Source organism: Pongo pygmaeus, chromosome 13 (genome assembly GCF_028885625.2).
Source record: "Pongo pygmaeus isolate AG05252 chromosome 13, NHGRI_mPonPyg2-v2.0_pri, whole genome shotgun sequence".
Classification (NCBI taxonomy): domain Eukaryota; kingdom Metazoa; phylum Chordata; class Mammalia; order Primates; family Hominidae; genus Pongo; species Pongo pygmaeus.
Genome location: NC_072386.2, coordinates 114,004,484 through 114,027,385, shown reverse-complemented (window position 1 = coordinate 114,027,385; position 22,902 = coordinate 114,004,484). Strand labels below are relative to the sequence as shown.

At 54.7% G+C, this 22,902-nt stretch overlaps 1 protein-coding gene across 4 annotated transcripts in view; it reads right to left on the bottom strand.

Annotated features, from left to right (window-relative positions):
• The window catches only part of CRB2 (crumbs cell polarity complex component 2), a 38,359-nt gene extending 15,676 nt beyond the window's left edge, over positions 1–22,683 (bottom strand). The window contains exons 1-2 of one of the 4 annotated variants that reach the window (XM_063650294.1): positions 22,570–22,683; positions 1,057–1,380 (exon numbers count right to left, since the gene is read on the bottom strand). In XM_063650294.1, the coding sequence (XP_063506364.1) occupies positions 1,057–1,380; positions 22,570–22,678 (433 nt within the window). In that variant the 5' untranslated portion in view covers positions 22,679–22,683. Of the gene's footprint in view, positions 1–1,056; positions 1,381–7,924; positions 8,094–8,314; positions 8,421–9,134; positions 9,222–22,569 lie in introns of those variants that run through there. The other 3 variants (XM_063650296.1, XM_063650295.1, XM_054501514.2) reach the window with 3 other exon arrangements.
• Between the last annotated feature and the right edge of the window lie 219 nt (positions 22,684–22,902).

The window sequence follows — 22,902 nt, the reverse complement described above, 5'->3', positions numbered from 1 at the left end:
GGAGACACATGGATGGATGTGACCTGCACTGGCATGTACACTAATACACCCAGACGCTGAAACACTGGAACAATGAGAAAGATGCATGGAACCGGCTTCCCAAATCTCTCTACATCAGCTGCCATCTCTTTGCTGTAGGCCCCCTGCCCTGGAACCCAGCCCCCTAATCTCTACCCCTTGCTCTGAAGTGACTTCAAACTGCCCTCTGCCCTCAGAGTACAGTTGTCTGAATTCAGGATTGAAGTAGGATCCAGAGCATCTACACTGCAGACTCAGACTCTGCCCTGGACTCAGCCTCGCTCCCAGACCTGTCCCCAGCTGCGCCCTCCTTCCCGACTTCAGGCCTCTCTGGGAAGCCGCTCCAGGATGCTCTCGGCTCAGACCATGGGTGGGCCTGGGACGGGCCACACTCTGGAGGAGGCACCCTCAGTGCCAGTCACCTTTCTGAGCACTCGCATATATATTATCCCACTCCAGACAGCAGCGATCCCTGGGGTACGTCAACACTACAGTTTGAACGAGACCTTGTATATCTGTATGCTAGAACTCTGGGGGAGACCCAGAGGCCAGGGGTCCACATTGCACTCCAGACCACATCAGGAGTGTTCAAATGAGCTGATGGTGACTGTCATGTAGACAGTGTCTACATGACAGCTTGGCACAGCTTGGCACAGGCCTGAAGTGCTAGAAAGACTATCTGGGCATCCTCATTAAAGTCATGCCAGGCATGTTCACACTGCCAGAGATAAATGAGGGGTATTCCACCCCCGAAGCCAAACTGAACTCTAGGCTGGACTGAAATCACATTTATCGAATGCCTGAGATGTGCCACACACCATGCCAGCACCCGCACATACATACTCTCACCCAGAGCTGCCAGGTAAGCCTGCAAAGCATCAGTTCTGTAGTCAGACCAAGTGGATATACCCTAGAGTTGCCCGGATGCCTGGGGGCGTCCCTACACGAAAGTCAAAGCTGAAGCCATGATGTTCACACTTTGAGCAGCTGATGCCATCTGCATTACAGACCTGCTCCCAGGGTGGCCCAGGCTGTTACCTGCATAGCCAAGGGGGCAGTGGCACTCGTAGCGATCGGCCAGGTTGCGGCAGGTGGCCCCATGGTGGCACGGCCGGGATGCACACTCATCGATGTCCAGCTCGCAGCGTGGGCCCTGGAAACCCGGTACACAGTAGCAGCGGAAGCCGCTGGGATCTGGACCCTGGGGCACACACAGAGCGCCGTGGTGGCATGGCTGGGTGGCACAGCCCCGGGGCTCCATGGGCCCACAGGTATAGCCACCACTCTTGGTAGCCTGGCACTCGGTCCCTGGAGCACACGGGTCTGAGGCACAGGCACTGGGGGGCTCTGAAGGCACCATCCCTGTAGAAAGAAGAAACTGGCTGGGCAGGGTGGGCAGAGGTTACAAAGACAATCTCCTCCCCACCCTTTCAGGCCCACCCCAGACCCCAAAAGCAACATGGGTCTCTGCGTGCACAGTATGGACAGAGGGCCAGGGGTCTTCAAGTCAGGTCCCAATAAGCTGCACACATCTACACCCAGAACTAGAAACGGTTTTAGGAGAGCCTACATAGCAGAGAAATAGCACCAAGGATGCCTGGCTCCTGGGCAGGATTAGCAAGCAGAGGCTCCCTGACCCCTGTGAGCTTCCCTCCACTGTCTTGTCCCTGCAGTCCCCTTTGAGGCAGTGTCTGTCATGCCCATTGCACCAGACAGCAAAAGGAGGCCCAGAAAAGAAAGTGAAGGCTTGCCAAGCCTGCCCAGCCCTGTCCACTTCACACAGCAAGTTAGTGTTCGCTGGGACAGGCTTCAAGGTCTATCTGGATTATTTCAGCTCCACTTGGGGAGGGGTCTCCCTCCTGCAGGCCCCATCCATCCAAGGAGGCCCAAGAGGGTGAGGCTCCTCCCACTGCCCCCTCCACGTCTTCTGCCAGGGGTCTGGTAACTCCATCTCTGGGTGAAACTGGAGATGGGCCCGACCTCAACCTGGGGAGGACGGGTGGACAACTTCAAAGGCAGGGATCGTGTACTCTGCTGGTCTCACTCCTATCCCTTCTCCACCTCACTACCCACCCCCTGCCAGCCACTGGCCTAGGAACTTCTAGAGGGTCCCTGGCCCTCATTTCATCCCCCATCAGCAAACACCTGAGTGGCTGGCCTGGCCAAGGTTGCGTGGTACAGAGCAGGTATGGAGATGGCTCACGGACACCTGCCCCTGGCCACCGTGATGCTTCCAGCACCGGAGCTCTCTCTAACAGAGGGTCACCAACTGGCTTGGAAGCCACGCCCAGAGATCCTCATCCCCCTTCCTCTCCGCCTGCCTTCCTGAGAGCCTTGTCACAATGCCCCAGTGAGAACTTGGGCTTTGTAGTGAAACAGATCTGGGTTCAATTTCAGCTCAGAAAGTTCCTAGCTATGAGACCCTGGGTAAGTCATTTCTCCTACACAGCCTCCGTTTCCCAGTCTGAAAATTGGATCATAATAGAATCCCCTCATCAAATGCTGAACTATTCAACCCCTCAGCACCGCAGTCAAGGGCTGCTTTTGGTTAAGAACTCGGTAAGGGATGGGGGAGGGGAGCCTCCAGAAGACACAGCCTCCATTCCTCCCCCACCCCCACCTGGAGCTCCCAGAGGTGCCCCTCCCCCACCCAGGTTGTCATCTAGACACTCACCAGACCCCAGAACAGCTCAGACCCTGCACCCTTCCCTCCCCCACTCTGGTGAAGCCCCCCAGATAAGGCTGGCAGCCTCTCAGGCGTCATCCGCATTCCAGGCAGGGCTGTCCTGTGGCCTGACACGCATCCTTCCAGCTCCCTCAGGAAAGGGCACAGGTTTGGGGCATCGGGCAGTCCTGGTTTGTATCTGGGGTGCAAAAAGTGCCCATCTCATGGAGGTGTTGAAAGGATTCACCAAGGTGATGCGGGGCACAGCCCTGGGACTGGGTGTGGCCAGCACTGCTCAGGAGGGTACAGCATTCATAACCCATGGTAAAGGGCCCCGGCTGCCGGCACCTGTGCCAACAGACCCCTCACTTAATTCCCACAGGGCACTGTCCCTCACCTTTGCAGTGCAACGAACCCCCCCGCCCATCTAATCTGAAGCTTTGCCCCCTATCTCAGAGCAGCTGGGACCACGCTGGGGAGGCAGCACCAGGGAAAGGATCTTGGGGGGCGGGGGACGTGCCTTGTCACAAGGGATCTTCCCAGGACTGTGGGAGCAGATGGGCTCTAAATGACGGAGCCCGGGAGACAGAGTCCAATCCCACGGGAGGACGGAATTTCTCCAGTCAGAGCCAGGCAGGAAGGGAAGGAGCTGCCCATCCTGGGAGGCATGCAATAGTGCCACAGTCCTGCCTGGGAGGGACAGCCATCTTTCTTGTGTCATCTCAGTTGATCTTGGCATTTACCCTCCGAGGTGGATAGGATTATCATCCCTGTTTTACAGCTCAGGAAAGGGAGAGTCGAAGCAGCCTCACAGCCCACAGCCGGAGGGAGGCTGGAATCCAAACCCAGGGCCTCACTCCAAGCTTCCCGGAATCACTGGGGCCCACATTGAGAATACAGATTCCTGGAACCCACTCCAGACCCCAAATTTAGAACCACAGGGCCCTGAGCCTGAGAATCTGCATTGCAACCTGCTCCTGGGGGATTCCTTTCACTTTTAGATGTGGGAACCGCTGACCTCAGGTTGTCTCTGTCTTCCAGGAGTGAGCCTAGGAGGCCAGGATAGCCCAGGCCAGACAGGAGAGACAAGGAGGGGCGGGGTGTGGAGGGCAGCAGGGCGGAGGAGGAGCTGTCCCCGGGCCAGGCTGGAGGGGCGGGGCCTGTTGCCAGGGCAACGAGGGGCCTGTGCTTATCTTTACAAATCCCTCCTGACCTCAGGCTGCCTGGGCCGACCTGGCAGGGAGGGATTAACCGACGCCCGCCCCTCCCCTTCGACCTGCTGCCCTGTCCTGGGGAGGGACAGGAGGACCCAGCTGTTTACTGAGTGTGTACTATGTGCCTGGGCCTGTGCATGTATTATTACATTGTTATACTTGATTCAGACCAGAAAAGGTGGGTGCCATTAAGAAAATTTCTGTTTTTGTAACTCAAAGAGGTTGATAATTTTGCCCAGGTTGAGACGAAGAATCAGATCAGCTTCTGATTTCCCAGAGGTCCACATCTCCCAATGCATGTGAAATTTCCACTTTACAAACCCTAAATTGCCACCCACGTATTGTCACTTTAGTACATTACAGCTGCCTCACCCAGGAAAAAAAAATCTCTGAAGGTTTTCACAGGAATACAGCTTCCAATATCAGCCTGGGCAGAGCGGGGAATCTTCCCCATCTATCCAGAACCCAGCTGTCAGCAATCCCACTGTGTCTCAGGCCTCACTCATTAGTAACTCCTACTTTTCATGCACTTAGAATGGGCCTGTTTATAACAGCCAACAACTGATAAGCAGTGTTTTACTGAAGCCAGGTGCAGTGGCTCACACCTGTAATCCCAGCACTTTGGGAAGCCGAGATGGGAGGATCACTTCAGGCCAGGAGCTCAAGACCAGCCTGTGCAAACATAGTGAGACGCTGGCTCTACGAAAACAAAACAAAATGAGCCAAGCATGGGGTGGGTCCCTGTAGTCCCAGCTGCTTGGGAGGCTGAGGTAGGAGGATGGCTTGAGCCCAGGATGTTGAGGCTACAGTGGGCTATGATTTTGCCACTGCACTGCAGCCAGAGCAACAGGGTGAGACCCTTTCTTAAAAAAACAAAACAAAACAAAAACGAAAAACCACAAACAAAAAAAGAGGTTTTTAAAAAACAAAACAAAAAAAACCGAAAAAACACAAACAAAAAAAGAGGTATTTACTGGGGAAGCTTCCTGTCCCAACAAATCAAGAGACAGAATATTTCTAAGAAGCGACCTAAGATCTCATAAGGTGTGGGAACTTCTAGCATAGGGGAAGAAATTGTTCATCTAATATCCCTGGGCCCCAAGGCTCTACCCCCACAAGGGTAGGGCTGAATAACCATGGGGGCTTGCAGACACTCACTCAGTCAACAGGAAAGGGTGCAATTCTCTTTTGGGCAGAATAATTTGGAATACTCTTTTTCAAAAATGTTTACATTCTGAGGTTAAAAAACATAATTTTGATAACAGTAATTGCAACAATAGCTGTCAGGGACGGAGCGCCTACCCTGTGCCTGACACTGACCAACCCTTGAGTTTGGGCTCAGAGCACAGTTCCAGGGAGTTACCTCCTGAAGTGATGGGGAGACACAGCAGGTGGGGTTCCCCACCTGCCACCCAAACAGGCCACTTTTAACAATTTTACTATTAACTATTCATGGGCTTCCATCTAAAATTTCCCTTGAAATTGGGGGTTCCATGCCAAAACCTGGGGTGGGGAACCGCTCACTGCATTCTCTTCGAACACTTGTACCAGCGCTCGGAGTGAGCCAGTCTGTCCTCGTTTTGTAGAGACAGAGAAGAGACATGACTTTGCCTAGGCTAGTAGCATAGTGTACTGTGAAATCCCAGCACTGGCTCTGGGGCTGCCTGGCTCTGGGACTGGCCGTCTCTGGGCCTATTTACCTCCTCTGTAAACTGGGGGTATCAGAGCCGACTTCATAGGCTGTTGGGAGAATTAAATTAGACCTTGTTAATAATAGCACAGTGCCTGCCATGGAGTGGCTGATCTTATTCATTAACAATTCTTTACTTGAGGCAGACACCCACTGTCCGAAGGATCCTGACATTGGTTTGAATGTGTGTGGCTTTCTGCTCCATCTCTGCTTCAGTCCCGCAGGCCCCCACCCCCTTCTGGCCGGAGGAGGGGCCGGACTTGGGGCCTGGACTCACTGCCCCTTTGTCTGCCCGGCTCCCTGGGTGTTCAGGGAAGGGAGGGTGGATATGAGAGCCCAACGTGCCCCATTGTACTCCAAGATGCTTGGTCCTCTCCATGGCAACCAGCCGGGCCTTTGTGGCAAATTGGGCCCAGGATGGAGGGGCCCAGCTCAGGGCCTGGCAGGGGTGGGGAGCAAAGCCAGGGGCCCATGGCCTCCAGAAGACCCCATCCCCTCCAGGATGGAAATTGGTTTTCAAGTGACAAAATTCCCAGTCCCTCCCCTCCCGGCAGGCAGGCTAGGTTATCAGCGTGCAGAAATGGTCATGCCTGCAGTGTCCCCCACCAACTTTTAGGGATCCCCAAGCATGGGGCTCCCAGCACAGAAATGACAGAGGAAAGGCTGCCCCTGGGCACCCCAGCAGGCCTGATGGGGTGAGTGTACACACCAGTGTCCAGACCCCCCACAGCCTCCATTCACTCTGTGCCTCCAGGTCCCCTGAGTGCACACTGAGTGTGAATGCACACATGTCCACACATGCGTGTTGGGGTGTGCACATTGGTGTGCAGGCACATGCCATGTGTGTAGGTTCATGTGCTGGTAGATCCACATGTATCTGTGGCACCTGTCCCTGTGGCGCTGTGTGCCCTTGGGCGTGCCACACAGGTGTGCAGAGTGTGGGTGTGTGAGCATCACAGGGCAGGGGACAGAGCCCCGATCCACAGACCGGGATCTCACGTGCTTTGTATGCAGAGAACAGAGAGGAGCAGCCACCCCGCCCCCCCGCCACCATGCCCCGCCCCTCTACGGAGCCCAAGTCGCCTGCCAGCAGAGCCCAGCTCGTAAGTCCCCGTCCCTCTCTGAGCCTTGGTTTCTTTCACTGCAAAATGGGGTCCTCATCCTCCCTAGGGCCCCATAGACAGGATAGGAAATGAAAGCTTTGTGAGTGCAGGAAACATGAGGGTCCCCAGGTGGGACTGGGAGACGCTTGGCCCCCACACCCTGCAGCCTGTGGAGCTCTGGGGCAGGGAGGGCTCCCCCAGCCTCGGGAGAGCCCAGGCCCTCCTTGGCTCTCTCCCCAGCCTGTGGTGGAGGGGGCAGGGGACTTCCCAGGCCCGGCCCCTGTAACTATAGTGACTAACACCAAGCGTTCCCTTGGAACCCCCAGGAGGAATTCCAGGCTCCGAGAGCTTGGACAAAAGCAAAAAGGGCTTGGCGAACGGGGTCTGGCTTCAAGGAGCCCTTTCAGATTGGCCTTGGAATGCTGGGGAGGGAGCAGCAGGGGACACACACATGTTCCCAAATCCCCAGCCACCCCACAGGGACCCAGAGCATCCCCAGCAGCCCCCAGCACAGGCAGGGCTACCGCACAAATGGAGGGGTGCTGGCAGGCACCCAGCTCCCTGGGTCTCCCTCCCACTTCTCCACTCAGTCCCCTGAGTTGGGGTCTGCTGTGCACATCCCACACCCCTAATGTTGAGAGCAAAGACCCGGTTTAACCCTGGACAACCTACACCCCACAGCGTGTGCTGGGACATAGCTCACACACCCAAATCCTCAGACACAACTCACAGCTCACCCCAGACAGCTCATCCACCTCCCAACTCTAACACACCCACGACCTGTGCCCCACAACCCAGCATGCAACTCAGAACAGGCTCTGGGGTGAGGCTCATGCCACCTGCAACTCCCCAAACTCAGCCCCTAGAAACCCAGAAGTCCCCCAGCCCCAACCCCCAGCCCTTTACAGGATGCAACACAGCACCTCCCAAAACACGCACCCCATACGTCACCCGCATCAGCTCCCTCAAATCACGCCCAGCCCCTGATCCCCCAACCCTGAAACTTACAACCCCCCTCAACATGAAACAGCCCCCCAAGTCTCAGAACACACTCACCGTCGTGGAGCCCCACAGAGTCTGGGGGCCCACAGCCGCGCACTCCTGTGCACCCCACAGCTCAGGCCTGCACCCACGCGGACCAGCCCACTCGCCGCCCCAGCAGCCAAGGCTTGAGGTGTCTGCCTTGGAGGACAGACCCTCTCCCAGGCCCCCCCAGACATGGGCCCCAACTCACCAGCCAGGAGGGAAAGGGCAGGGGCCCAGAGCAGTGGCAGCAGCAGCAGGACAGAGGCCAGGGCCTGGGGGTCCGGGGTCCCAGGCCTGGCCCGCGCCATGGCAGCCCGCTCTGCTCGGCTGCTGTGGGAACGGGAGGGCGGCCTGGCTGGCTCCGCACCCCCCTCGTCCCTCCAACCAGCACTAATGCTGTGGACAGAGGCCCAGCCCCTCCCTCCCCTCCCCGCCGCCGCCGCAGCCTCCCCCCACCCAGGCCTCCTGGGCTGCTCCACCTCGTGGACGTCCCTAGACATCAGCCCCAAGTCTTCAAGCCCCCCAGCCTGTGGGGCCGACCTGGTCTTGGCACCCACCGGTTTCTCCCTCCTGACCCCCTGCCCCACTCTCCTCCCACCTCTCGGGTCAGCCTCCTTGGAGAAATTTCTGTTCTGAGGGGCTGTTCAGGACTCTCTTCTCACCAGGTGACACCAGCTACTCCCAAGTCCTTAGTTATCCCCTCTCCTGGATCCCCCCTCCCCACCTCTCCAGCCCGGGCCTCTCTCCCAAGCCCACGCCTTCACCAGTCCAGTCACCTCCCAGACCCTGTCTCTGCTGGGAAGCTGCAGCCCCTCCCATCCAGCTCGTCCCCCCACCTGCTGCTCCCCAGTGCTCTCACTGGAGCCGAGGCACCTCCCATCCTGCAGCCCAATGCCGCCTCCCCACTCCCCCCTCCGCACTCCCCCCTCCCTACTCCCCCCTCCCCACTCCCCCCTCCCCACTCCCCCCTCCCTACTCCCCCCTCCCCACTCCCCCCCATTCCTCACTCCCCACTCCCCCCATTCCCCCCTTCCCACTCCCCCCCTCCCCCCTCCCCCTCCCCACACTCAGTCAGCCTCCAGCTCCTGGCCATGCCACCTTCTCAGTGTCTCCTGCTGTCCCCACCCCATCCCACCCTGCCACACACAGCTCCTCCCACCATCGGCCTCAGGATCAGCTCCCTGCAGGGCACCTCAGCCCTGCACCACGGTGGCCCCTGCCTCCCTCCACCCTCTCCACCCTTCACCAGCCAAACTGAACCTTTCCCAGCTTTCTTCCACTTGACCTTGATCTCTGGCTCTGCTGTTTGCAACTCCAGCGACCTCACTGCAATCCAAAGCAGCCCATTCTACTGAACGGCAGCTCTAACCAAGCAAGCATTGCTCTCCCCTGCCAGGAAGTCCTTCTTGTTGTCTAACCTTATAGTCTCCTGCTGCACTCGATGTTTGCTTGCTCTCCAGCTGGCCTCTTGTTGGGGTGGACAGGAGGAGCTCTTCAGGGGGACCTGGTTCAGGAAGCCAGGTCATCTCAGAGACACTACAACGTAAAACAACATTCCTTTCTTCTACTGCCGTCAGTCCCAGTGGGGAGAGAATCCTCTTGCTGAAGGGACTTTCCTGAAATGAGCCACCGGCCCCTGCCAATACATGCCTGTTTGTCCCTATTCAGTAACCGTGGATACAGCCCACGCAGGCCCTGGGCTCTGGGATGTGTCCCTGACACGGGAGGACACAGCCTGGAAAGACAGCAGGAGCCATTGAGGGAGGTCCAGACGAGCTAGAGGGATGGGCAAGGGTCCCCCGCAGTGCAGAGGAGGGAGCAGTGGACACCACACAGGGCCTGGCCGACCCTCTAGCCCGGGGCAAGTGCCACAGGCCTGGGTCCCCAGGGACCAAAGGAGGGAACCCAAGAAGCCCTGGGTAGACCCCTTATCCACTGCCCCTGCCCCATCCCTGCCCTTGAGGCCTGTTCTCTCCAGGGCAGGGATTGCCCCTTGGTTTCTGGGACCCTAACCTCTCTCAGTCCATCTTTAATCCCCTGCCTCTCCAATACAACAGGATCCCCCTCCCCAGGTGGGAGAAGCCCCTCTCCATGCCACAGGAAAAGCAGAGGCCTCACAGCTCAAGAGATCTGGGTTCGAGCCCAGCTCAGCCACTGATTAGTCGGTGACCTCAGCACGTGACTTCCTTCTCTGGGCCTGTCTCCTCACCTGTAAAACGGTGAGGTGTTAGTGAGCCGAGGCGACAGTGCCAGCTCTCTTTATCCAGCTTCTCAGTGATCCCCCAGAGACCCAGGCAATCCCAATGGCGGGCTGGGGGGAGCACGGCAAGTCAACTACAGCCCTCTGGTTCTCTGGATGCACAGACACAAACTCCCACACTTTCACAGAGTGGGGAGGTCACCGGCGCAAGTCTAGTCTCCTCTGCAGCCCGGCCCCCAGCACTGTCCTGTAGCCACCATGCTCCACCTTGTGGCCAGACCTGGAAGTGTCTTGCGAGGTCTGGAGGGTATGGACGGGGGCTCCCCCGACAGCACCGGGTACAGGAGTCCTACGTGACCGGGAGGAAGACAGGGAGTCGCTGGACAGCAGGCAGGATGGAGGTCAGACAAGGGCACACCATCTTGACCGCTCCCTGGTCCAGATCTGGAGAAGGCAGTAAGAGTGGGCCAGCTCCTCTGAGATGGTCCCCCCACTTCCCGTCCTCCCCACCTGGGAAGGGAATCAACATAACCTCAGTTTACCCGCCCCCAAGCAGCACTGCAAAGTCAGCATTGGCCCCATTCTATGGATGAGGAAACCGAGGCACAGAGAGGTGAACGGCCCAGAACCGGTGCCTGGCAGGATTCGAGTTGGGTCTGCCCGACTCCAGCCTTTCCACTGGTCCTCCGACTGCAGGTTACTAACTGCCCCTCCACTAGCCTGAGTATGACTTGCTGCCACCTCCCTGGCTGAGGGGACGCTGTCCTGGGCTGGGATCCCCACCAACTCTCAAGCTGATGGGCAGATGCAACAGCAAAGCTCAGTGGTTGGGAGTCCCAGCTTTGGCATCAGGCAGACCTGGGTTTGAATCCGGTTCCTGCTCTCTGTCCTTAGGTGAGCTTTTATTGGTCTGTTCCTTTTCTGCGTCTTAGTTCTCCCATCTGTAAATGGGATCATCACAGCATCTGCCTGAGAACATTGCAAGGACTGGGTGGCTGCTGCCAGAGCCTCGTCATGGGAGGACAGTGACCCTCCAGAAGGGACCCCTTCAGACCCTTCCAGGTGAGTCCTGCTCTGGATCATCCCCCAGGGTCCCACGTCTCCCTTCTTAGGGTCTCACTGGTTGTTCTGTTTGTCTCTACTCCCCACCCAGAGCTGCCCTTGCCCTGCTGGCACCTGTGGGCTGTGTCATGCTGGCTTCCTTCCATCTGCTTCCTGGAAAGATGGGCCAGTGGGAGGCACAGGCCAGAGATGCCAGGGAGAGAGGAGATGGAGGTTGGGGTGTTTCTTCCCCTCCTTCTCCCTGCATTGGGTATTGGGGTGAGAGTGACTGCAGCTCCAGCTGAGGCCCCTTCAGCTCTCACGGCCCAGGTCCCCCTGCTCCCTCTGTGGCTGAGTCTGGGGCCACCATCAGCCCTGACCTCACTGGGTCTAAGGCCTTCTCCATTGTCACCCATGCCCTCCTTCTTGGAACTCTGTCCCTGTGGCCTCCCCAAGCCCCGCTACCCTCGTCCGTCTACGTTGTTAACCGTTCCTCACTCCTCCTCCCAGAATGTTGGGACCCATCTGGGTCTGTCCCCAGCCCCCTGCCCTCCTCACTCCACATTCCTCCCTGGGCAAGCGTGTCCATGCCCAGCTTCAGTGACCAGACCTCCACTCCCTCCTAGCCCAGCTCTCACGAGCTCTCCACCAGTGGCATTTAACCTTGTCTCAACTTATGTATGCTTGTAACTTCCAAAAGAAAACCAACCCAATGCCCTAACTGAAACATCAGAGGCAGACACTATAGGTCAGTGGTGAGGTGCACAGATGCTGATTCAAATCCTGGCTTCTCCACTTCCCAGCAGCACTGCAAGGTCAGCATTGGCCCCATTCTATGGGTGAGGAAGCCAAGGCACAGATAGGTGAGGCTGGCCCAGCACCAGTGCCTGGCAGGATGCGAGTTGGGTCTGTCCGACTCCAGCATTGGGTAAGTCACCTCTCTGTGCCTCAGTTAGCTCCCTGGTAAAAAAGAGATAGCAACTGCACCTTACTGCATAGACTTGTCTTGAGGATTAAATAATTACTCATCAAGCATTTAGAAAAGTGTCTGGCAGTGTCAAGAGTTAAATGAGTGTTGGTTAAATTAATACATAAAGGGCCGGGTGCAGTGTCTCATGCCTGTAATCCCAGCAGTTTGGGAGCTGAATTGGGCAGATCACTGAGGTCAGGAGTTCGAGACCAGCCTGGCCAACATGGCAAAACCCCCTCTCTACTAAAAATACAAAAATTATCCAGGCATGGTGGTGGGCACCTATAATCCCAGCTCCTCAGGAGGCTGAAGCAGGAGAATGGCTTGAACCCGGGAGGCGGAAGTTGCAGTGAGCTGAGATCGCGCCACTGCACTCCAGCCTGGGAGACAGAGTGAGACTCCGTCTCAAAAAAAAAAATAAAGAAAACATAACGAAGGTAATTTAAGGTGATCCATTATTTCAAATTGTAAATACTCCTGTTGAGTACGCTATGCTAGCAGACACAATAAAGCAATGAGAAGTGTGCGCCTACACAGAACTCCACTGAAGGTGACAGCCACAGATGCAGACCAATGTGGGGAAGGTCCCATTGGCTGCTCAAATCCCATGAGAAGATCTGCCATGAAGTATGTAGCTTTTCAAAATGGTGGCAAATCTGGGTAAGGCTCCAAACAAGATAAGGCACAATCTTCCTACAATGTGCATGGAAGGTATAGTTCTGGCAAATCCAGTCTTTGCTAAAAACCACGCAAAGATGCTCTCCGTTTCTATGCAAGCCAGACACGTGCTCTAATCTTGGACAATTACAGACAGGTGTTTTCCCTCTGCACGCGTGCCTGGCGGGAAATGCAAAAGTCAAATGGCACGTGGGCCAACCCTTCATGATGTGGACTGTTCCCAACATCACAGGGTGTTTGGCATCCCAGGCCCCATCCACTAACTCATAGTAGTGCCCCCCAGTCATCGTGATAACTGAAAGCACCCCCAACAAATGCCCAAAACAATGCCCAGGAGGCCCCTGGGTTCTACACCAATTGCCAGAGGGATTTTTTTCAAACCTCAAATGGTGTATCTTGCTTGGTGACCCCCAGTTGCACGAAGACCAAGTCTAAATTCCTGAGGCTCATGCCCAGAGCCCTTCATAACTCAGTCCCTGGCACAAACACAGATCAATATTCTCAGCCCCCAGCTCCTCTGCCCACATCTCTACCATTCAGCGTCTGTCCCTCTGCCCCTACTAAAATCTCTCTCTCTCTCTCTCTCACACACACACACACACACACACACGCACACACACCCCCGGGCCAGTGGCCGGGTTTTGCCGACAAGTCTTTGATGCCAGGGTCTGCTCCCTGGAATGCCCGCCCCGCCCCCACCTGACTGAATGCCTCTTGACACCGCACTGATCCTTTAAGACTCCAGCTCTGGCATCATCTCCTCAGAGAAGACTTCTCTGCTCCTCACCCCACCCCCAGGCTTGGTCGGGGCCTCTTCTAGGCTCCCACAGACCCCTGGGCTTCCCTTAAGGCCCCCAGCACTGATCCTGCCCTGTTCTAGTCACCAGTGTAGACATCTGTACCCATCCTAAGGCAGGCATTTGGTAGGTGATGAATACACAGATGAGAATCACTCAGCCCTCACCACTGGGGAGCTCATGTCTAGAGGAACAGACTCAAGGACAAGGCAAAGAGGGGCTGGCTCAGAGCCCAGTGGGACGCCCAAGAGAAGGCCAGCTGCAAAAGGGCAATTCCCCAGGGGAGGTACCACCGTGGAATAAGAACAGGAGTTTCCAAGTGGAGAAGAGGCAGAAGGCATACCTGGCTGAAAACCAAGGACCGTCCAAGGTCAGGTGTGAGAGAGGGCATTGTACCTTCAGGAACTGCAGACAGGTCATTATTACCCGGGGTCAGGATGCAAAACGGCAATGATTAGAAGTGAGGCTGGTGGGTCGGCAGAGGACAGATGGCACAGTCTTTGTAAGGTGCTAAGGATTTGGATTGTGTCCTGAGGGCACTGGAGAACCATAGAAAAGGTGAAAGAAGGGGAATGACGTGGCCAGGTTTCCATGTGGCAGAGTTCCCTCTGGGAAGAGTGAAAGCTGCACTGAAGGAGTGCATGCGTTGAAATCCCCCAGGGAAAGGCCACGAAGCCTGAATCAGGACGGGATTGGGTGGAGTCACAAAGAGCAGGATCGGGCATTTGGGCATCAGGAACAATAGAATTTGGTGTCCGCTGGGGTTGAAACAAGGGAAATAGCCCTAGTGTTCCCCCAAGATCTCAGCTTGGTGAACCCCCAGGAGTGAGGGTAGAGACTGGGGGCTGGCAAGACGGCTTGGGGAGGGTGGCCAGGACAAACCCAGTCCTCCCCTGTTTGAAGGTTAGGCTGCAGGCCCCTTTTCAGACACTAGAGGGAGCTCCAGGATAGGCCCAGGCTCCCCTATCCGACCAGCTTAGCCTCCACCCGCTCTGGGACGGGGATAGAACCTAGCTCACCGTTCAGATGTAGGTCCTGGGGGTCCTATCGGAGCCTCGCCCAAGTCCAGTGACCTCACTGTCTCTGGGCCACCTCCTCCTCTGGCCACCGAGATGGCAGTGGAGAGGGGTCTTTTTTGAGGTGAGAGCAGGCGGGGGCAGACTTTAGGAACTGCAGACAAGAAGTACAGACAACCTGTGCCCTTCTAACCCTGTTCCTGCCCCCTGCCCCTACGGGAGAAGGGGAGTGACTCACCCAAGGTCGCATGGACACAGCACCCCAGGTGGGATGGAATGGACTCTTGAGCTGAAAGAGTACAAGCAGCCCTTCCAAACCCCTTCCTGAGTCTTCCTACAAAAACCGAGGTAAGGGGGGATTCCCGTGAGCCACCCCCCACAGAATCCTGGGACACCTTTCCCCCGCAGGAATGTTCTGGGGTTGGGATTAACAGCAGCTTCGTGGGTGGGGCCCGAGCATGAATGGCTGCCACATTTTTTTAAATTTATTTTTCTTTTATTTAGAAACAGGGTCTCTGCTGCCACCCAAGCTGGAGTGCAGTGGCACGATCTTGGCTCACTGCAAGTTCAACCTCCCAGGCTCAAGGGATCCTCCTGCCTCAGCCTCCCAGGTAAGTGGGACTACAGGTGTGTGCCACCATGCCCAGCTAATTTTGTTATTTTTTTTGTAGAGATGGGGTCTTGCTATGTTGTCCAGGTCAGTCTCAAACCCCTGGATTCAAGTGATCTTCCTACCTTGGCCTCCCGAAGTGTTGGGATTAGAGGAACCAGCCACCACGCTCAGAATGGCTGCCATATTTCAATGCTGTTCTGTACTTTCTGGAGATGCACCTATTTTGCTGTGAGGCTGAGGTCCAGGGGAATAGGATCTTCTGGGGTCACCCAGAGAATTGTGGCAGAGCTAAGACTCAAACTAAGACCTCTCACTCCCAGACCAGAACTCTCCCCAGCAAGGATTTCAAGGAAGGGGTTAAACTCAGTCTGTCTGGAGTCAAAGCTAAATGTCTCAGGTCAGGACTCAGTCTGGGGCTGAAGTCAGGGCTTAGTCTGAGTCCAGGATCAGGGCTCAGTCAGCCCAGGGTCAGGGCTCAGGACAGTTTGAAGCTGGAGGCAGTTGCTTCTGATGGAGATGCCATCTGAGTCCTCACCCTGGGTTCGGGTCTTCTGGCCACAGGAGCTAAAGCTAGACAGGACATCATCCATCCATCCATCCATCCATCCATTCATTCATTCATTCGCTCACCAAGTGTTTATTAAATACCTCCTGTGTGCTGGGCAACATGGTAGGTGCTGAGATTACTAGGGAGAACCAGATTCCCCATCCTTGGGGAGCTCACCGTCAGACTTGATCCTCCTCAGAGCATCCAGAGGGGGAAGGATGGAGAGGAGTTAGCCAGAGGAAATGAGGGGAGAGATGGGAGTCGGGGGAGCAGCATTCCAGGACAAGGGAACATCCCTGAGCAGAGGCCTGGAGGCAGGGGAGGCTGGCAGGGACACGGATGGAAGGGGACAGAGGGCGGCGTGGCTGCGGTGCAGAGAGCAGGGAGGCAGCTGGAGAGGAGGGGGCCACTGGGAGTCCACGACCACCAGAGAGGAGGGGATCCTGAGAAGAATCTCCACAGAGCGGTGTCATGGCAGCTTGGCATTTGGGAAGGATCACCCCAGCTGCAGAGCAGGGAGTGGCAGAATGACAATTTTAGGGAAAGTGACTGGCATCTCTACTTGTCCAAATGGCACAGTCTTTTAACATTTTATGAAAACAAGAAATGAATAACAAACGGAGACACCGAAACAGGAAACCCTTTTCCTATTAAATCTGATGGAAAGAGCAAGCCCAAGCCCAAAACCTGCCAAAAGGATTTTACAACCTGCAAGGAGACATGCCCGTGACATGGCAGAGCTCCCTGGAAGCTGCCTTCTCCGTGCAGCTGAGCACCCCGAAATGCAGGCCCCCTTGAACAACATGGCTCTCGTTGCCCAGACAGGGAAACTGAGGCTTGACAGGGGCAGGGGCTGACCCACGTCACATGCCAAAGTTGGAACAAAGACTCCTGATCTTCATGGTTGACCTCTCTGTACGTCATGCCTGTCCACACCCCCACACATCACACACATACATCACAACGCGCACACACTACATGCATACAACCCCACACATCACACACCACACACACAACACAAACACACATACCTGCACATATCACACACACCCATGCACGCATCACACACCACACACCCACATACATCACAACACACACTACACATATACAACCTCAACACATCACACACCACACACAACACACACACCTGCACATGTCACATACACCCACGCACACATCACACACCACACACCCGCATACATCACAACACACACTACACATATACAACCCCCACACATCACACACCAAACACACAACATGTATAACACACACCTGCACATATCACAACACGCACCCACACACCACACACATGCAACCCCTGCACATCACATACACCACCACCCACATACATCACAACACACACACACACACTACACACATACAACCCCACACGTCACACACGCCACACACACAACACACATAACACACACCTGCACATATCACACCCACACATGCATCACACACCACACACCCACATACATCACAACACACACTACACATATACAAGCCCCACACTTCACACACCACACACACAACACACACCTGCACATATGACACCCAGACATGCATCACACACCACACACCCACATACATAACACACACTACACATATACAAGCCCCACACATCACACACCACACACACATCACACCTGCACATATGACAACACACACCCACACATTACACACCCACATACATCACACCACACACATACAACCCCCACACATACAACCCCCACACATATACACACACCAACACATACAACATACACTACACACATACCCACACGACACCACACTACATACATACAAACTCCACACATCACACACCACACACACCACACACATAACACACACCTGCACATAACACACACATTTCACACCCACATACATCACAACACATACAACCCCCACACTTCACACACACCAACATACACGTAACACACAACACACACCTGCAGACATCACACACCATACACCTGTACACAACATGCACACACATCACACAACACACACATCATATACACATACCCACACACACCACACACTCATACACCAACACATACATAATATGCAACACACACTCCCACACATATCACACAACACATCATACACAACACACATTACATACATCACAACACACATAACATACACAACATACACATCACAACATACACAACATACAACCCACACACACCACACACACCACACACCACACCCTCCACACACATCACACCACACACACACCAACATACACATAACATACTACACACATGCAACCCACACACATCACACACAATATACACCCGCACACATAACACACCCACACAGGCATGTCATATACCACACACCTGCACACATCACAACACACATACCACACACCCTCATACACACACCAACACACACACCAACACACTACATACAACCCACACACATCACACCACACACACCATACACACACACCTAACACACAACATACACTACACATCTGCACACATCACAACCCCCACACATCACAGTGTACACATACATCACAACACATACATCACACACAATACCCACACATCACACACCACATATACACACCACACAACCCCCACACATCACACACCATACATATATCGCATAAGCACACACATCACACACCACACACATCACAGCATGCACAAACACACATATCATAACCTCTACACATCACACACCACATACATACCATACACACAGCACTCCACACCATACAAACCACACATATCACACATACACCCCCACAGACATCCTACATCACACACACATCACGTAGCGCATACACACACACACTTCCCACATGCCGGAAATGCTCTCCAAATTCAGATATGCAAATATCTGTATACATACAAGATTCTACAAACACACACAGACTGGCTCACACAGACATGCACTAGTCTGGATAGATGTGTGTGTACATCCACACAATGCCCCCCAGAGCACCCAAGTACACACAAACATATTCACATTCACACACACACACGCACACACCTATCCCAACACTCGAAATCGAAATACCCATATACAGAACCCTCACAGAACACACCCCCTACACAAATGCAAATATGTGCAGAGATACACAACACACCTGCAAGATTCAAAAATATCCTCAGTACACATCTACAAACACACCAGTCCCACATCCACAGACACACAGACCCCTAGGCGATCATAAAAGCCCAAACACCTGCGTACCCAGCGCACCGCACAGCCCGGGAGGCCCACCAGCAGCCGGTGGACAGGGCAGAGCTGCCACGTCCCTATGCTCACATCCAGGGACAGGCCTGGAGACCCCACCACCCTCTGCAAGGGTCTGGCAAAGTGCCACCTCCTGTGGGAGGCCAAGGACACCTGGCCCCTCAGAAGCGCCTGGGTTGATTCACAGCCAAGTGCCAGGCAGCCTGGCTCAGGGGCCACACTGACCTCACCCTGGACAGGAGTGTGTGAGCATGTGTTCCAGTGTGTGTTTTACTGGGGGGGTGTGGGGAGCTATGGCAGGAGCAGCATAAAGATGGAAAGAGACAGTTTACCTGCTATATCAGCCTGCCTGCCTCCCTCCCTTGCTCCCTCCTTCCCTCCCTGCCTCTCTCCCTCTCTTCCTTCCTTCCTCTGCTATTTAATAAGGACCTTTAGTGAATCCAGCAAGACCAAGACACAGCCTCTGCCTTCCAGGAGTGCAGTCTTGGCGTGAGCAGACACGCCTGGGGTTGAGCTGTTATAAGACACATTGTGATCATTGCTAGGAGGCCTCAGGGAGGACTGGCTTTCATCTGGGGCTGTGGGACATTGAACGATTCACGTCCTTCTCTGAGCCTCAGCTTCCTCAGCTGAGAGAGACCACACGCTCCCTGACCACCTGTCGGGTTTGTTAATAGAATCAAATGTCATGATGAAAGTGGCAACGCTTTGCGGGGAAAGGGACATTTTTCTTAAAATAAGAGCCAGGTGTGTGTTAGGCTGTGCATCAGATCTGTGATATGGGAATGTGGTTAACTGCATGGGCCCTGGAGTCAGGGAGTCTTGGCTGGGTTCAGATCCCTGCTTTGCCAGGACTAGCTGTCTGAGCTCCAGCTTGAGCTATTTTCTCATCTCTAATATAGATGCAATAATAATAATATCCAATTTACATGAGTGCTATGAGATAACGCATGTTAAGCTCTTAGAACAGGGCCTGCCGGCCAGGCGCCGTGGCTCACGCCTGTAATCCCAGCACTTTAGGAGCCCGAGGCTGGCGGATCACGAGGTCAGGAGATCGAGATCATCCTGGCTAACACGGTCTCTACTAAAAATACAAAAAATTAGCCAGGCGTGGTGGCGGGTGCCTGTAGTCCCAGCTACTCGGAAGGCTGAGGCAATAGCGTGAACTCTGGAGGCAGAGTTTGCAGTGAGCCGAGATTGCACCACTGCACTCCAGCCTTGGCATCAGAGCGAGACTCCGTCTCAAAAAAAAAAAAGAACTGGGCCTGTCACAAAGTACATGCTCAATTAAGCTCCTATTCTATATAAGCTCTCGTGTATTCATACAACAAACACTTACTGAGCACTTACTATGAACCAGGCATGATTCTAAGTGCTCTCCAAATTCTAACTCATTCAATCCTTTTAACAACTCTATTATTATCTCCTTTTTGCAACAAAGAAAACTGAGGCACAGAGAGGTCCAGTCACTTATTCAAGGTCACACAGCTGGTAGAAGGCAGAACTGGACAGAAACCCAGGTCTGTGGGACTCTCTGAATCTATCTACAAGGTATGCACTTCCCTTTTATAGTTCAAAATCCTCCTCCCCTCTCCCCAGCAGCAGCCCCTGTTAAATAAATCATCCAGTAACGGTTTCTAATTCCCAGACTTGGTTGCAAATGAATTATTCACATGGTAAGGCCTGCAAACCGCCGGCTGGGCCTCATTACCCAAGAAAGGCTGCCCACCCGCAAGATGCCGCTCCCTCCCCTGGGCATGGGTCCTGGCGGGCTGGCCAGAGGCAGCCAGAGTTGATGGGCCCCGCTCCAGGGCCCTGCTCCGGGAACTGGGAGGAGCGGCTCTCTTTCCTTTCCCCCGGCCCTTGCTTTCTAATAAGCTCACAGTCTGATGTTGCTGAGAGACCATAAGCTCTGGACTCAGCCAGTCCTGGGTTCCAATCCTGGCTCTGCCCTGAGCAGCTGTGTGACCTTAGGCAGGTGGCTAGCGCTCTCTGAACCTCTGGGGGAGGCTGAGCGGCTGGCCCACACAACGCGGCACAGGGCACCACTTCACACTTCCTCTTCTTCCTCCATTTGCAGGCTGAGGCTTGTGCTGCCCCTCCAGGCCCTGTGCTAGATGCTGGGAACAAAGATCCTGTCCTGTGGGGACATCCAGCATCTGACTGAAACACTGGTGTGAGTCTGAGCCTTGGGGTGGGTTGTAGGGACTACTCTGTGCTCCAGAGCCCTTCTTCAGGGCCAAGCTGCTGGGACCGCTGTTACCTCACTGGGTTATACCCCATGCCAGGGACAGCCCATGGCCAGAGCCTGACCCATGTGTGGCTGCAGAGGCACGGCTCCTTCTCAACTAGGAAACTCTAGGGGATCATCAGCTCCAGGGGTCCTCATAGGGACCTCAGTTGCAACCTCACGGATGGTCAGTCTCCTGCCCAGTCAGCCTTACTCCTTCCTTCCAGGTGGATCTCCCAAGGACATGCCCCAGGAAACACACGTGCAGTCCAGAATCTGTTTCCAGGAACCCAGGCTGAAATACTTGTCACAGGCAATCCTGGCATTGAATGAGACCCAACCCAGGTCATCCGCAGACTCGTCATTCCCAGGCAGGCTGAACCTCAATACTGCTTACAGACGGAGCCTAGTTTCCGCCCCAGTCTAAGGTCAGATCCTAGTCCCAGACTGAGCCCAGGCCTCCTGTGGAAAGCAGAGGGCCATTTGAGACAGAACGAAGAGAGGCTGCGTGGGAGGTAGAAGACTGGGGTGTGGCTCACACTGAGAACTGAGCCAGACTCACCCGGTCAGCCAGGAAGTCAGAGTCACGGAATCTCAATTCACAAAGAGGTATTTCTAGAAAACACCTAAATGAGTTCCTCTTTATGGAAGAACCAAAATCTACCATGACTGACCAGAAAAATCCTAATAGCTGTGGGCACCAAGCCACGGGATCTACTTCCAGGTCCCTCTGCTTCCTCGGGACAACCCCATAGAGTTTTATTATCACCCATTTCATTTTATTTCAGTGCTTTATTATTGTGTTGTGTTATATTGTATTTATTTTGAGACAGGGTCTTGCTCTGTCATCCAGGCTGGAGTGCAGTGGTGCAATCACAGCTCACTGCAACTTCTAACTCCCAGGCTCAAGCGACCCTCCCGCCTCAGCCTCCCAAGTATCTGGGACCACAGGCACGTGCCACCACACATCATCAGTTTTATTATTTTTTTGTCGAGACACAGTCTCCCTATGTGGCCCAGGCTGTTCTCAAACTCCTGGGCTCAAGCGATCCTCCTGCCTTGGCCTCCCAAAGTGCTAGGATTACAGGCATGAGCCACCACACTTATCCTATATTATCTCGCATCTTATAGACGAGGTGGCCAAGGCTCAGAGGCATGCATGACTTGGCCTCTGGCCCACACTGTATTTCTATAGGATCTAGGCTCAATCAGAGGCTCATCTCCCAAAGGGAGACCCATAAGGAGTATCCAGGCCCCTCTGTCACCTGAACTAGCTCGTCACCAAGTTCCTAAGTCTTGCCCAGGGCAGCAGGGGTGTCAGGGGGGTAGTGAGTAGCGCATGAATCTGTGCAACTGATCCAGGCCCAACCTCTGGCAGACCATCATTCCCTTCTGGGTGTCCCAGTTCCTACAGTTCCTATCATTGGGTGCTCACAGTCATCTCCACAAGGTAGGCACTATTATGTAGAGATGCACAGGTGAGGAAACTGAGCCCCCTAAAAGGGGATCCCACTTGTCTGGGCTCACAGAGATGAAACTCACCTCTGGAATTTCTGATCCTTGGTCTTCCAGCCTCTGCCGTTCTATAAGGAAGAACAAAGGCCACTTCCCCATGTGCTCCACACCACGGATTCTTCATGCATCCGTCCATCCACCCACACAGCAGCTGTGTAGCAAGCATCTCCTATGCACCAGGTCTGGGCTGGGTGCTGGGGACTGAGTGGGGAACCAGAGGCAGAGCCTGACCTTGTGGAGTGTTCAGGCTGGCAAGGGAGCCACACAGTCAATAAACATGCTCACAAAAAATGAATGCATCTCCATGTGCTAAGCACTGGGGAGAAGCAGCCTGGGAGATCGTGAGTGGTGTGACAAGGA